Source organism: Dipodomys merriami, unplaced genomic scaffold, assembly GCF_024711535.1.
Source record: "Dipodomys merriami isolate MVZ:Mamm:240054 unplaced genomic scaffold, mDipMer1.0.p SCAF_3, whole genome shotgun sequence".
Lineage (NCBI taxonomy): Eukaryota > Metazoa > Chordata > Mammalia > Rodentia > Heteromyidae > Dipodomys > Dipodomys merriami.
In genome coordinates, this window is record NW_027204492.1 from 2,278,568 (window position 1) to 2,295,220 (window position 16,653).

Below are 16,653 nucleotides of genomic sequence, written 5' to 3' on the forward strand. Positions count from 1 at the left end.
CAGGCTTGAGTTGCTACAAGAGTGATATCCTGAGGAAAGTGGCACCCCCCTACATAGTGTATTACACTGTGTGACAGATGTTCTAATAGATCAGAAATCACGAAGAAGCTGACTAAAGCAAATAGATACAGTGCAGAGATATTCTTCACTGTCTTTTGTATGTGGAACTGCAAGCTCCTTGGTCAGAAAGTAGACGTACCTCTCAGAATATGGAGTGCTGTTGTATGGGAGCTTCTTCTCCATGTCAAGCGAGTCCTCAGCACTGCTGACACTGGAAGCATGATAGAGAGCAAAAGATGGGAGTCAGATCACAACCACCATCATGAGCAGGGGACACTTCTCTCATGAACTCATGGCCTCAAGCTGAGACATAACTACACTGACAGGCATCACTCATAATCCTAAATGGCACTTGGTACCATAAGAGGCATAATGATACCAAGGAGGCTTAATTCTCTGGATGAGGAACCCTTTCATGGGGATAAACAAGATCCCTTGGGAAGGGAGATGACATGGCTTCTTGGATACAAGAAGACCTTCAGTTCTACTGACCAATAGAAAAAGACTAGAGCTTTTCCATTCATGTATGTGTCTGGATTACACCGTGAGTTACCTGGAGCCCACTAACAGCAGAAAGCAGACACTATATCTGGGAAAGGCAAGAGAAGTGTACAGCATGACATCTCTGCTTCCTTTATATGGTAGGATTAGGCATGAGGTGGAACTTTTCATTTCCATGTTTTCATTTTCTTTTCTTTTCTTTTTTGTCAGTTGTGGGGCTTGAACTCTGGGCCTGGGTGGTGTCTCTGAGCTCTTCAGCTCAAAGGCAAGCGCTCTACCACTTGAGTCACAGTGCCACTTCCAGTTTTCTGGTGATTAATCAGGCTGCCTTTGAATAATAATCCTCAGATCTCAGCCTCCTGAGTAGCTAGGATTACAGGCGTGAACCACCAACACCCAGCTTTCCTTTTCAATAGTACTGTTTGTTTTTATTTAATAATAAAAACTAATGGCTTGCAAATATTTTCCGGGAAAAGAGCTGGTTAGCTACATACATCAAAACTCCCAATGGAGCTGCCATTTCCTTGGGTGCCCATGAGGTATTGAGGAAATTGCTAGTTAGAGACCAGTCAACCTGCCTATAGTGCAACGCTGAATAAAAGATGAGTTGACTTTTCAGCCTTGGACCTGATTTCTTGTCAGCATGAAGTTTCTCTAAGCTTCCTGAAAGGAAAGCAAAAAGGGAAAGCAGGAGAGTACTACACAGTACTCACTGACTGCTAAGGAAAAAGTCTGAGGGTTTTCACTAGATATAACATTGTAATTAAATGTTTAATTCAATTTTAAAATAAATTTAATTGTCAAGGATTGAAGAATGAGCCAGGTACTGGTGGTTCACATTTGTAATCTTAGCTACTCAGGGGGCTGAGATCTGAGGGTCACAGTTTCAAGGCAGCTCAGAAAAATCCATGAGACTCATCTCCAATTAACCAGCAAAAATGGACTTCTGACTTGTTCAGTAGATCATGAGCCTTGAGTGAAAAAGCCAAGCAAGAGTGCATGGCCCCTTAGTTCAAGCCTTAGTACCAACCCTCAAAAAAGAGTCCATTAATGACATTTAACAGACTGATAGTGAAAAAGAAGAAAATGGGACAAGATTCAGTGAAGGAAGGGCAGAGACAGCACCTACGGCTATGCTGCTAGCTTCATTCACGTCACTTCTCATCTTAGACCGTCCTTGAAGAAGGCTACAGAGACAGAACACAGACGAGTGTGTGGGCCAGGGCTGGAGGTAGTAGGGGGTCTGTTAAAGGTTCAACGGGTTCTTTGTTGGGGGAAGGTAACAATACTATTCTGGAATGGGATAGTGACAGTTGCATACTTCTGTGAATATACCCAATCCCACTGGATTATATACTTGAAGGGCACATTCCAACTCAGAAAGCATCTTTATCTAAAATAAATCAAGCAGTGGGAGGTCATCTGAGAACTTGGAACCTCACGCTGTTGCTCATGGTGATCAATCACTCCAGCCATAGTGAAAGCCAGTGTAGAAGACTTCCAGAAGCCCAGGATGCTCATCTGTGGTTACTAAAATCTTCATCCCTAGCTAAGCACTAGTGTCTCATGCCTATAATCCTAGCCACCCAGGAAGCTGAGACCTGAGGATCATGATTTGAAACCAGCCTATGCAGGAAAGTCTGTGACAGTCTCATTTGCAATTAACTACCAAAAATCCACAAGTGGAGCTATGGCTCAAGTGGTAGAGTGCTGCCCTAGAACAAAAGAAGCTCAAAGACAGCATCGAGGCCCTGAGTTTAAGCCCTAGGACCAACCAGCACATACAAAAACATCCTCAGACCTGCAGTGATATCACATTCTGTGAGGCCCCTGGTACCCTGCCTCCATGTGGGCAGGTGGGAGAACACTGAGGTGACATGGAGATGGCCTTCTATGTGCCCTCAGAAAGCAAGAAGACACTGAAAAGATGACTAGTGAAAAGTACATACACATCAAGTACTAGTCATGTGCTCTCAACTGACACAGCCTGGTGAGGAAGAACATGGGGCCAAAGACAAGAGTCCTGTGATCTGGAACAGGATGGACTCAATGAGATAGCCCTAAGGGCCCCACCATCTCTGCAACAAAAGAAAGTGGCAAAGTGCTGGGTGCCACTGGCTCACACCTGTCATCCTAGCTACTAAGGAGGCTGAGATCTGAGGGTCATGATTCAAAGCCAACCTGGGCAGGAAAGTCCATGAGACTCTTATCTCCAATAAACCACTCAGAAAACCAGAAGTGGCACTGTGACTTAAGTGGTAGAGTGCTAGCCTTGAGCTGAAGAGCTGAGGGACAAAACCCAAGCCCAGGGTTCAAGCCCCATGACTGACAAAAGAAAGAAAGAAAGTGACAAAGACAAACAGAAAAGAGAGGCACTGGGTATGGGATACAGAATGACCTAACTGTTAGGTGAAAAGTCAAAGATACCAATTATGCAGCACATCTTAAAAATACAGAAAGTCATGTCACTGGCAAGTCATATGACTTGTCCTTTCAACAATAAGATTACCCAGAAGCTACTCAGAGCTGAGCCCTGGAAAAGGTAATCAGATACAGGAATGAGGGCAACACAAGGCCTGGCAGAAGGCCATGACAAGGAAGGATCTGGAACATGCTCTTACCTGCCATACCGTGGAGATGCTGGCTTCCCAGAAGACACCTCACTAGCGTTCATGTACTCCTTCACAAACACAATGCCTTTGCTGAAGAAGCACAAAAAAAAAAAAAAAACAGAAGGAAATATACTAGAACATTCCAAAGGACTGGATGTAGCCCACAGGAGGGATCAGTACCCCTAGCCATGTTTGAACCACAAGTGTAGAAGCTGACAGGAAGGTGCAGGTTACAGATGCTGGTGGCTTGTATATACCAGCCTCCACGAGCAGCAACAGACAAAGCTACTGAGACCACTGTGGATGGGCAAAAAGCTCCGCCTGTAGGTTGTGTTTGGACCGAGAGAGGATCTTGCAGCCTTCCTCCATGCTGACCTCAATGCCAGCACCCTCTTGCTAGACTCCTGCACTTCCCGCCAGTGCCTGTCTACTGGCCCTCTGTAGCTGTGTCTTCTTCTTCTACCCACAACCAGAATATTGTTCAAGTCTCAATTGTTGTCCATTCCAGCCCTTTCTATCTGGTACCTTCCCTCAAGGCCCTCAGCTCTTGTACCATTTCCATGTCAAATCTAGGCCCTCTCTCCTTCTTGAAGGTCCCCAGGCCCAGAAGTCCCCTTATCCCACACAGGCCTCTGGGAGCACTGGGAACAAGGTTCTGCATGATGCTGGGCTCAGTATGGCCCACACGTAGCCCTCATTTTCACATTGTATGTTGCAGCCTACTGCCAAATGTTAGCATAGGGCCCTCTAGTCACCCCCTGAGCACACACGACTTCTCTCAGCAGACTCCCTGCAATGCCCTCCCTTCCTGCATGCTAAGAGGTGGCCAGAGGCACAGGTGAGGCTGTGGGTAGATGAATGAGACACACATAGGCATGTTTCCTGGGCATGCTAGCAAGGTCGCATGGGTGGCGGAGACCTGGTGCTGGTTGCATCCATTGATGCCATGCACACACCATCTAAGCTTTATACAGGGATAGGGAAAGGGGATAGAGAACCAAATGCAGGCCTGCAAACAGGTCAAGGGTGCTAGTAAATATACTAGGGGGACTAAAACAGAACTGTGTCAACCCATTGTGGGAGGCATTACAAGGGAGGAACAGGAAATGAGAGCTGAGTCTTTTGCTTCCTAGGAGAACACAGAAAGCCGCCACCATGCGCCCAGAAAACCCCTTCTGCGATGGCAGGCCTCCCTTCTTACGTTGTTGGGCTGGATTCCAATTCACTTGAGGAGCCCGGAATATAAATGTGAGGTTGCTCAGAAGTGGCCGTGACGGTCACCGTGACCATGCAGCTTGATGGACTCTTCACCCTGAAAGAAATGGAGGAGGGGCTTGGCTTGGGACACAGGCAGGGCACTTCCCTGATGCTGAGTTTCTGGCCTGATGTCAAGACTGTCACTTCAATGGGCTTTAAAGAATAACAGTATTTCTTATAACTTTTTTTTGGGGGGGGAGGTCCAGTCGTGGGGCCTGAACTCTGGGCTTGGACGCTATCCCTCAGCTCTTCAGCTCAAGGCTAGCGCTCTACCACCTGAGCCACAGCACCACTTCGGGCTTTTTTCTTTTTGCTTATGTGGTGCTGAGGAATCGAACCTAGGGCCTCATGCACGCAAGGCAAGTAGTATACCACTGAGCCACCTTCCCAGCGAAAAACAGTATTTCTTTTTTTTTTTGGGTCCAGTCGTGGGGCCTGAACTCTGGGCCTGGGCACTGTCCCTCAGCTCTTCAGCTCAAGGCTAGCACTCTACCACTTGAGCCACAGCACCACTTCCGGCTTTTTTCTTTTTGCATATGTGGTGCTGGGGAATCGAACCCAGGGCCTCAGGCATGCAAGGCAAGCGCTCTACCACTGAGCCACCTTCCCAGCCCCAAAACAGTATTTCTTAAACCATGCCTACAACTCACTAATCATTTGCTACTAGATAGATATTGATATATGCATTTCCTTCCTTCCCATTTTTATTATCATAAAATAATTGTGCAAAGGAGTTTTACTGTAATTTTTACATACATGAATACAGTGTCCTTTGAGCTAAATTGACTCCCTTCTATTACTCTTTGTTAACCCTCTCCCTCCTCAGCTTTTAGTGAACTTCACTGTACTATTTTCATGTATGCAATAATACACTAGATCATAGCCCGTAACTTTCTCCTTTCTCCATCCTTTCTCCCACAGTCCTTCCCTTTACAATCATGTCATGTGCTCAGAGGTCAGCAAATGAACGTCTCGCTTTATGGAAGAGAAAAGCAGCTGGACTGCATGGAGACATAGCCCAACTCACACCTTGACTCGGCACTGCGACACCCCAATCTTCCAACCTGACTGCAGCTCAGGTTCTGGACCTCTGAGAATAACTTGTGAGGATGCTAATGATGTGACAGTGAGGACAGAGAAGGGAAGACACAGAACAACTTGACTCCTAGTCAGGCAAACAGTCCCTCTCCCGGACCTGCAGAGAAGTGTGCAGAATACAAGGCCAAGGCAGAAAGCCAAATGAATGTAGATGTGGATGAGGACAAAAGTCAGATGCACATCCTCCAGGAAGGCTCCTGCCAGACTCCATGCCACAGAGGGGTCCGGTCCTGGGATGCAACCCCCAAGGCCACTCCCAGGCCTTTCTCTGCCCAAGTTCTAGTTGACCCACACTCTACCTTCTTGTGCCAAAGTCTGCACGATGCCTGATGTCATTCTAGACCTCCTGTCAGGCACCACTGATCACGTTTTCCTTTGTGCAGGGCTGGGCACACCCAGCCCTGCGCTGACATGGGTTTGTCTGCCACTCCTTCCTCACTGTGGATATGGCTCTTGCACCTGGCCCAGCTCTGGAGCATCACTTCCTTGCCAGGGAATCCAGTACCTGACAGTTCAAATGCTTTCAGAATGAGCAGTCATGACCTGGTACCTGCGTAGCTCTTCTTCATCCCAGTCTCAAGCTGAGTCATATGCAACCAAACCCCCAGCCACACTGATTGGCCTGCAGTTCCCCAAGAGTGCTGGCTTTAGAGATAACACCTAGGGACCTGCCTGTCTACCGCACGTTGTGTATCCGGTGTCTACTCCTGTAGCGCCCCATGAAGCAGAGATACGGAGAAGAGACTGGATGGGAGGGGAGACCCCACAGGAACTTGGACACACAGGTGTATGTGGGGAGGGGAGAAATAAAATGCAAAAGCCAAGAATAAGAAGAGAATTTCCTATAAGAAGAAGAGGAAGGCCGGGCGCCGGTGGCTCCCACCTGTACTCAAGAGGCTGAGATCTGAGGATCGCGGTTAAAAGCCAGCCCAGGCAGGAAAGTCTGTGAGACTCTTATCTCCATTAAACCACCAGAAAACTGGAAGTGGCACTGTGGCTCAACTGGTAGAGTGCTAGCCTTGAGCTGAAGAGCTGAGGGACAGTACCCAGGCCCAGAGTTCAAGCCTCAGGATCCACAAAAAAAAAAAAAAGAGGATGAACTTTATCTAGCTGAACTTTGTCTGGCTGAATAGTTTGAACATGTGGCAGGTATCCTGTGATCCGTGTCCAGAAGAATGAGCAGATAGCGGAACTGAAGGGATACGGTTCAAAAAGCAATCTCAGGGCAACTGCTCAGCACTGTAACCAGAGCGGCAGGAGCTCCCCCCCCACGCTACACACACACACACACACACACACACACACACACACACACACACACACACAGCTGTCCATCCCTTGAAGGAATTATCCCACTTTCCTCTCAACAGTGTCCTCTCCCTAGCCTAGGACCTAGCTCCTGTCCTGTTCCCCTCACTGTCTCCCCTTCAGCCACATGGCTCATGGTTTAGGTGCCCCCATCCCTCTCTAATTTGCCCAAGTTGCTTTTTCCCAGGTTATTTACAGGCAAGCCCTTACAGCTGAAGTGCTTCATCAGCACAAGAGCTTTCTCTGACCATCCTGAGCCCCTTCCTGTCAGAGCACGATTTTTCCTTTCTTGGCTTACTGGGGGTAAAGCGACAGGACCGGACGCATATCACTGTGACTAATAACGCAGGTGCTGGGCCGACTGTCTGGATTCTAATCTCTTTTAGGCCACTTCTTGGAACTGAGAGGCACGGAACCACCAGAGAGGTGAGAGCGAGGGCATGGATCAACATCAGGTGAGAGGGCAGGTGAACAGCTAGGAAGCACAAGGACTGAGGGAATCCTGAGCAGTGAAGTCCTCCCTTGGGTCAAAAGCCCCTACTCTACAACCTGCTGGGGCAGGAGCCAAAGGTGCCTTCCCACGAACCAAAGCTGGGTGTGGGGGCCAGAAAGTTCCACCACAGAGACGGAGGTGCAGGTCACCTTGCAGGATTGGGGAGAATGTTATCAAGTTATGACATTTTTCTCCAGCCCTCTATGTCTTATAATATGTGAAGATCCATCCAGAGACCACATTGTATGTGACCCAACAAATCCAACTTTCCTTAGATACCTTCTCCACCCCCAGGAGCCTTAACCAACTGATATAAACTCCCAAAGAACCTAGAACTGAAGCTTTCTACTGCATCTGAATTCCCCATGTTCTACCTCATACATGTTTTTTGTTTGTTTTTGTTGTTTGTTTTTGGACTAGTACGTGGCCTCAAATCTTGATCCTCAGATCTCAGCTCCCTAAATAGCCAGGGTGACAAGTGTGAGCCACCAGCGCACAGCTTTTCCTTAGCACAGTTTTTCCTCATAGTTTTACAGATAAGAATTCACAGAACATTGAAGGGCGTTGTACAGCCTTTACCCTAGACTGCTTCTAGATCATTTTTGGTGTGAAAAAAATATTCTACAACCTTCCTAGGTTGTCATACTGAGAACACAGTGATTTGCTGTGGCCGGGCATTGCTCTACTGAGATCAGGAGATCGAGATGCTTGCAGGAAAGCACATGAAGCAGTTGGCACTGTCCGTTCCCTTCTGCCCTGCTCCTCCTTGGTCTTTGGCTGCTGTCATGGCCCTTGTTTCCTCGCACTACCACTTCACAGCCTGTTCAAACTACTGTGAACGTGAGGTCTTGTGGCATTCTTTCCTTCAGGCACAGGAGCGCATACCTTCCCTTGGGACCTCCCAACTCCATGAATGTCGGAAGTCCCCTGACCCACATTGACAGCCTCCAAGTGGCTGTTAGCCTTGGCCTAAGAGATGTCACACTACGGCTCCACGTGAAAGCTGTGCAGAACTATTGTGAGGAGTAGATCCTGACATGTTTGCTTTTGGTCTGTCTCTGCCTCCATTCAGAGAGTAACAGGCTCCGTGTGTGTGTGTGTGTGTGTGTGTGGGTGGGTGTGGGTGTGGGTGTGTGTGTGGCCCCTGACAGAACCCCTCAGCTCCAGCTGGCAGATGACTGGGGCAGCTAGAACCTCACCTGCTGCTGCAGCTCTGCACTTCGACGCACTGCTCCGGACTGCTGAGGCTGCTCTGCGGCTCCAAGGCACTGGGATCTTCCAGTTGCTCAGCGGGTGCGGCTGCGCCTTCCCTGACAGCTCCTGGGGCTCCAGATCTCTCCGGCGAGCCCTCACTGATCTTAGGGCCCACACTCTTCACCTCATAACCGGCGGAGATCCTGAGAGAGAGCGCGCACGATTGGAGGGAGGGTGGAAGTAGCCCTTGTGAGCTCCGGGCACACTAGCTGTCACAGGCACAGAGGGGCAGCGGCAGAAAGGAGCCAGGCACGCCCTGCACCATAGGAAGCCTGGGAATCGCTTCTTCCAGGGAACTCATCTCTGTTACTGTCTTGTTATTGGAAAAGGCAAAGTACCCTTCATGAGCTCAGTGAGGTGTTAAAATTTTGAGGTTTTGACTGGAAACACACGATGCTGCCATCTTCCTTTATTCCAGTCCTTCTGAGTCTCCAACCTACCACACACTCTTAAAAACACTCAATGCATTCATCAAGATGCATCGTTCCCATAACCTGACTTAGGGGATTGCAACCTCTTTATACAAGTACTTAATGATCATTAAAAAAAAAAGATTCATAGTAGTTACAAGCTGTTCTGTTGAATTGCAGGGAGGGGCACAACGACCTAATCCATCCAGCCTTCCCCTTAGGCTCCAATGTTAAGAAGCTTTGTGAGCACAGTCAGGGCTGGGAATCTGAGACGGGGTTTCAACCTATGCTGCTGCGGAGGTTTCGATAAAGGAGAGAGCAGGTACTGCATTGTCAAAAGGGCTGCGATATCCACTGAGAGGGGGATGGGATGAGAACTGTTGCTAGGGCGGGGCCCAGAGGAGCGGCTGGAGCCATTTGTGATCCTCAGACGCCATCTACTGGCCATCTCGGGTACACCCTGAAGAGAAGCCCCGCAGCTGAGGACGATTATGATCTGGCAGCCATTTCACCTTCAGAACTATTGCATTTCCACAAACGCACTCCAGCCCCAGTTCTCCGATGTGTGAAATGGCTGCGTGCGCAAGCGCACTCACGCTGGCCTAAGTGCCCATGATCTTTATGCACGCATGCGCAGGCATACATGTACTGCCTCCAGTTTGCATTCAGAGATAGCACACCCCACCCGCTCCTCACCCCCATTCCATCCCAGCTTATTTATTGTGAAGTAGTATATATAGCTCAAGGAAAGTAAATGGTGGTGGGAAACTAGAGCCAGGAATTGAGAGATAAACATTATGTTAATGAATGGCTTTATTAAACAACAGTTTTTTTTTTAAAGCTTTGTACTCCCTCACTAAGCTATGACAGTTTTTTTTTTTTTAAGGCTTTCTTACCTTTCCTGCTTACGCTTACTCAACTAATTAGTAGTACACTCGGAAAAGAGCAAAGATACTGGGAAAAAAAAACCTTGGGGAGAAAAAAATGGTTAAACAACTCCATTGATCACAAACAATATACAAAGAAGAAAAAAACATTTATGTCAAGGGTAGACATTTGTCTTAAAAGAAGCACCTGATGAAACCCATACTTTGTTTAAAAGGATGATCAGAAAAACAAACATTGATGTCACAATTACCTAGATTTAGTAAACTGATGGCACCTGTTATCAATGGGTGCAATTGATTATATCAAAGCAGACACTTGGGTGCAGGTGGATCACACTTGTAATCCCAGTTGTTTGCCAGCTGAGGCAGAAAACTCTATGAAACTCTTATTTTCAATTAGCCTGCAAAAATCTGGAAGTGAAGCTGTGGCTCAAGTGGCAAAGCACCAGCCTTGAGTGACAAAGCTAAAGGATGGCCACCAAAGATCTACGCTCAAGCCCCAGAACACCAAAACAACACCATTAACAACAACAACAATAACAACAACAATAACAAAACTAGGGTAACTGCAAGAATGACAGAATGTACCAGAACAAAGCAGAAGTTGAAACTGGAATAAATTTAAGCTTAACCCCTGCCCATATTTCCACCATAAATATCCATGATGCTAGAGCACCCATTTAGTTACTTAGTGGATGTGCTTACATCCATATCTGGGTTGTATACTATTCTTGGTTTGGCTTTAGAAATAAACTTTCTTGGTCTCTACTTTGATGGGTCCTAAAATTCTTCTTTGCAACATTTCAAATCTAGTCCCCAAGAGCCAAGGTAGAGGCCGCCTCACTTTTAGAGACTGACAATAGTCACAGCTATTATTATGAAGCAATAACATTTTCATCCTGTTTTTTGCAGATGAAAATCTAAGGGAGGGCCCATCCTCTTGCAGCTAATAAATGCCTGGATGGCCTTTGTCCTGTGTCATTCAGTAAACTGTTCCCCCCATCTTGTTTCAGCAGATCACATCTGGCGTCCTTGCCTAGGGAGGACGGAGGGGTAGAAGCTGGGATGTGTTGAGCACTTAAACATCCTATTCAAAACCAGTGTTTCCCTCAACTTCAGTCCCACATCCTCCCCTCCGTAACCCATGACATGAACATCCTTCTGTACATCACTTGGCCAACATCAGTTCCCCTACTTGTCACCATAAACTAGCCATAGCAAACCACACATTAGCACAGGAGAATCTCCCTGTCTCCCGGATCCCTTTCACCACCCAGAAAACTACATCTTCCAGGTGTCCTGTCCCTTCAGCTACCTTGGGTGTTCCTTTGATTTTCCCATGGGGTCTCTTCTCTTCATACTTTCAAGTCAGCCCTGACCCCTGTCAAGTAGTGTGGCCTTGTCTGTGTCCCCAGTGCTTAGAGCACTTGGCTGGACACACAAGAGTCACTAAGTACCATTTTGTTTAATTATGGCAGGGGCAGCTTATAAATTCCTGAGAGGGAAAAAAATCAAAATCCCTATATTTTTCAAGGTCCCCAGTTTTTGGCTTACACCTTTCTCGGTCTACCTCTCATCTGTCTACAAAACAGAGCCTTCTTTCCTTCCCACAGCTCTGAGACTATGCTGTGACGTCAGCAGCCCTCCTCCCTCACATTCGCTGTCTTCTATTTGAGCAGCAAACTCATCTTTTCTACTATGTTGTTTTCATATCTAGCAATCCCTCCCGGCCACCCGGGAGCTATGGATACCCGCATATCTCCCACACCTGCAATTGTGTGGCTAACATCTTAAGGAGCTGTTTGTCCGCACCAACTCTATCTTAGTTCACACTCCCTTTTCGATCCATTCCATCCTAACATCAGTCTCTCCTCCTCCCTAACCTGCTTCCCCAAGGCAGCGGCCATGGGACTGACGTCACCCCTGTCTAATTCTTCCATTTATCCGAAGTCTTCCTTCTCACACCCTCTCTACAGATCCTCTTCCTTACCTAGGCCTGTCAACATCATTGATTTTTACCTCTTTTTTTCTTTTTACCAATCCTGGGGTTTGAACCCAGGGCCTGGGTAATGTCCCTAAGCTTCTTTTTGATCAAGGCTAGTGCTCTACCACTTGAGCTCAAGATTTTTTTTGGTAGTTAATTTGAGATAGGAGTCTCAGGGACTTCCTTGCTCTGGATGGTTTGTCCCTCAGCTCTTCAGCTCAAGGCTAGTGCTCTACCACTTGAGCCACAGCGCCACTTCCGGCTTTTTTCTTTTTGCTTATGTGGTGCTGAGGAATTGAACCCAGGGCCTCAGGCATGCAAGGCAAGCACTCTACCACTGACCCACCTTCCCAGCCCTGGTTTCAAATTGTGATCCTTAGATCTCAGCCTCCTAAGTAGCTAGGATTACGGCCGTGAGCTACCAGCACTTGACTTTACCTCTTTTTATTTTGTATACTTGATTAGGGGTTGGGGAGGCCAATAATGCCCTTCTTTTTCTCTGTTTGTTGTTGTTGTTGTTCGTGGGGCTTGAACTGGGCTTGGGCACTGTCGCTGTGCATTGCAGCTCAAGGCAAGCACTCTACCACTTGAGCCATAGCACCACTTCTGGTTTTCTAGTGGTTAACTGGGGATAAGAGTCTCACGGACTTTCCTGCATTGGCTGGCTTTGAACTGTGATCCTCAGATCTTAGCCTCCTGAGTAGCTAGAATTAGAGGCATGAGCCACTGGCGCCTGGCTTTTTTCTTTGTTTTTGAGACAAAGCAAGAGCAGAAATGGGAATACATGTCTACTGGTAAAGGTTTGGATGTACAGCTCCCAAATCTCCCTCTATAACCCAAACCCCATGGACAGGGGCTGGATGAGGGCTCTGGGTGCTGGTGAGGCGAAGCGGAGAATGTGGGCTTGGTATCCATTGGCTTCTGAAGACATGCTTCAAGCAACCTCACCTACTCCCTTCAATTACTCCCTACATGTTGACGAGTGTCAGCTCTCAGCCTGTTAGCCACTCTGCTCCACACCCGTTTACTTAATGGTATACTGGACACTGTCATTCAGATTGCCTCCAGGCACTTCAGATTCATGCTGCTCCCCACACCTCACCATCCCTACCTCTTCACTCTTTGCTAGTTGCTTTCACCCTCCACCTAGTGACCCAGCCTTGCCATCCGGGGAGCAGCCTTAACACCCCATTTTCCTCATTGTTACCCTCAGTCAGTTATCAATGGTGCAGCCTTATCACCCCTCTCTAGGCCTCCTCATGGACCTCGGACCTCATGCTGCCCTGTACCTCCCTAGCCTCAGCCTCCTACAACTTACCTGTCCTGACACACTCCTGTATGGCAACTCTCAGCAGTCCTGGGGACCCTGTGCCCAGGGGAAGGTGCCTTCTCCCAGGACAGGAGATAGCTTCCCTTCTCATGATGGCCACCATGCTTCATGTTCCCTTTCCTCTACTGGAAAGCCACCTCCAGCATATCCATTTGGCATACAGTATCTTAGCCCTCCAATCTAGCTCCAATGTCACCTGCAAGGCACACCCTTCCTGACACCACAACCTATCCTCACCCTAGAGGAAAAAAAGAACCAATCACCTTCTTTGCAGCCCTTTTCCATACTCCTGATAGTGTGAACGCTGAGCAAGGTATGAAGAATGACGAGACAGGGGACAGAGCTGTGCACGCAGTCTCATTGGATTGGGCCCCTGGAGGGCCTAGGGCCAAGGAGCTAAGGATGCATGGAGTATTCTTTTCTTTGTGTTGGTATTAGAGCTTGAAGTGAAGGCCTGGCCACTGTCCTTGAGCTTTGTGTTCAAAGCTAGTGCAGTATCACTTTAACCACAACTCCAATTCTGACTTGGTGCTGGTTAATTGGATTTCCCTTCCTAGGGTAGATCTGAAGTTGGATCCTCAAATCTGAGCCTTCCGATTAGCTTAGGATTGCAGGTATCACCACCAACACCCAGCGAGTACATTCGTAAATAACAAAATGTTTGTAACAGGTGAACCTGGCCCTGAAATGCCCTTCTACCTGACTACTTATGCAAGAGTGGTACCAGGAGTCCCAGAACTCAGGGTGAATGCACATTTTCATTTTATTTCTGCAAGAGGAGTCTGCAAGAAGACCCCCAGGAGGACACACTTTCACTTCCACCATGTCCTGTCTTCTGGGCCAGGGAAGTGTTTCTATGGTAAGTGTGCAGCTCTCCACACTGATCTGCAGAAGTAGCTAATTCTTTACTCCTAAAAGTCACAACAATGGAGGCACAGCGGATGGAAGAGTCTGTTCTATGTGCATGGCTGTGTGGGAAAAGGACAGACTTGAAAATCTCCCACCCACACCAGTCACATCATGTTTTCTCTCCTCCCCCTGCACACATACCAACATGCCAATCAATCTCCTGTCACTTCTACTCCCACCTGCTCAGAGCAGGTTTGAGTCCTCTCACTGTGACCTTCTTCCACTGCCTTATCATGGTATTATCTTCACTTCCAATCATCCCTGTCCCTTATAGTTTGTCATTAGTGATGTCTGTCACATTTGCACAGTACCACTGTGCACACAAAATCAGCCTATGCCCTTCCTGCCATGCACATGAACTCTGGGAAGCACTGGGGATTTGTGTGCGTACACCTGTGCTCACACAGCTCCACCTATTACAACCCCAGGCTTGCATCTCAAGCCATAAGCAGCCAGCCTAGCAGTGGCCTTTAGGATCCTGCTCACAAGGCAGCAGCACAAGCTCCGGGTTGTGTAATATGTCAAGACGCTGGCATGGGAGTGGAGGAAGCAAGTTCTACCTGGGTTATGGCCCCTGACAGAACCCCTCAGCTCCAGCTGGCAGATGCCCGGGGCAGCTAGAACCTCACCTGCTGCTGCAGCTCTGCACTTCGACGCACTGCTCCGGACTGCTGAGGCTGCTCTGCGGCTCCAAGGCACTGGGATCTTCCAGTTGCTCAGCGGGTGCGGCCGCGCCTTCCCTGACAGCTCCTGGGGCTCCAGATCTCTCCGGCGAGGCCTCACTGATCTTGGGGCCCACACTCTTCACCTCATAACTGGCGGAGATCCTGAGAGAGAAGCACATGATTGGTGGAAGTAGTTCTTGCTCACCTGGCCACACTCACCGTCAGCTCCTGCGGGCACAGAGGGGCTCATGTGTTTGAGGATACAGCAGGGGGGAGCCAGGCACACTGCTCCTCATTTATCACGGAAAAAGCTAGCCTCTGTGGATAATAAACAAAGGCACTTGAATCCAGCAGGGAGTGTCTTCTTCCCCAGCTGTCTTGGGCCGGAAACTCTTTGGGGTTCTTCCTGGCCTTACATCACACCTGTGCTGAATTCTCAAGACAAGCAACAGGGAAAGAAAGAGGAAATGCTGGTCATTCATCTTCCACTTGTGTAACCCTCACATCACCATTCCTGTTCCTGATTCTAGGAACTCCTAGGCCAGGGGCACCTGAGCCCACCATCCCAGCACTCAGATTTAACTGAACCTAAAGCAACTTGGTAGCACTATTGGGTTGCCTCCAGTAGCTGGTGGTGGGTGACCCCAAGACAAAACCATCAACTACCACCATCCCTGGCACTCTTATTTATTTAAGGAAGTTAAGTTCATACTAAATAGGCTTCCCGTTTTCAGGCTGGAGTAACATGGAAAGTGATGGTCATGCTTTTCAGGGACTTCTATGTCCAAAAACGATGTCATTTTTTGGCCTCACTGAAGAGAAACTAAAACTCCCTGGCAGGGATAATAAACCAAGTGACACTTGCAGCTTCACAGTGCTTTGTAGAAGTGTGGTGATAGAAGCTGTCCTCAAAATTAAGGACCAGATCCAAGTTTCTTCCAAAGAGAAATTTGGAAGCTGGGCACCTACCTTTGGCTCACACTTGCACTACTAGCTACTCAGGAGGCTGAGGTCTGAGGATCCTGGTTCAAAGCCAGCCTGAGCAGGAACGTTTGTAAGGTTCTTATCTCCAAGACACTATCCACCCCCCCCTCCAAAAGCCAGAAATAGAGGTCTGGCTCAAGTGGTAGAACACTAGCCTTGAGCAAAAGCTCAGGGAAAGTTCTAGGCCCTGAGTTCAAGCCTCAGGATTGGCACATACACACCCACCCCCAAAGAAAATCCCAAAAGTAGAAAAAAAGAGCAATCTCGGGTTCAATGCAACACAAGGCAAACGGATGAATAACAACTCTTTATCCTAGGCCTTGGAGGAGCGCTACTTTGATTTTAAGAGATGGAATCCATGTGGGTCAAGAATAGGAAATATTAATCAAACACAAGCAGCATTGTTGAGAAATATAATATGAGGAGGGGGAGGAGAGCAATCTTATTTCTTTGTTAATTTGTCTGGGGTCTGATGAACTGCCTAGAAGTGGTTACTGATAGGTAATAATGACGGTGGCCATGAATGAGGTTTATATTTGGAGTTATTTGGATTTTCTGAAGCCATTTGTGTGGGTGTAGGAATTAGTCTGAATCAAAGATCCAGGAGGGTAATGTGCCCATAGCTAATTCTGGACATAAGCACACCCTCCACAGGCCATTGTCCCTTTCTACTGTGGCACTATCTGGACTAGATTCCTCTAGTGCTGGCTAAGAGATCTCAGTGAGTGAAAGAAACTAGAATTCACCTGCTTCTCATGTAAAACCCACACCTGCTGCATAACAAGGAGAAAAATAGCATGTTTTAGATGCAAAGTCTGATACAACATTTCAACAGGAAGGAAATGTGTGATCAAATGAATTCAGGGCAATAAATTTGGTTAAGGTAAGCAGAGACAAGCTT

General features: G+C 47.8%; 1 protein-coding gene across 3 annotated transcripts in view; it reads right to left on the bottom strand.

Moving 5' to 3' along the window:
* The window catches only part of Znf185 (zinc finger protein 185 with LIM domain), a 59,910-nt gene that overhangs the window by 9,607 nt on the left and 33,650 nt on the right, over window positions 1-16,653 (bottom strand). For all 3 annotated transcript variants that reach the window (XM_070039548.1, XM_070039547.1, XM_070039546.1), the window contains 5 exons: window positions 14,733-14,930; window positions 8,529-8,726; window positions 4,375-4,485; window positions 3,183-3,263; window positions 200-271 (listed from right to left, as the gene is read on the bottom strand). In XM_070039548.1, the coding sequence (XP_069895649.1) occupies window positions 200-271; window positions 3,183-3,263; window positions 4,375-4,485; window positions 8,529-8,726; window positions 14,733-14,930 (660 nt within the window). The remainder of the gene's footprint in view (window positions 1-199; window positions 272-3,182; window positions 3,264-4,374; window positions 4,486-8,528; window positions 8,727-14,732; window positions 14,931-16,653) is intronic.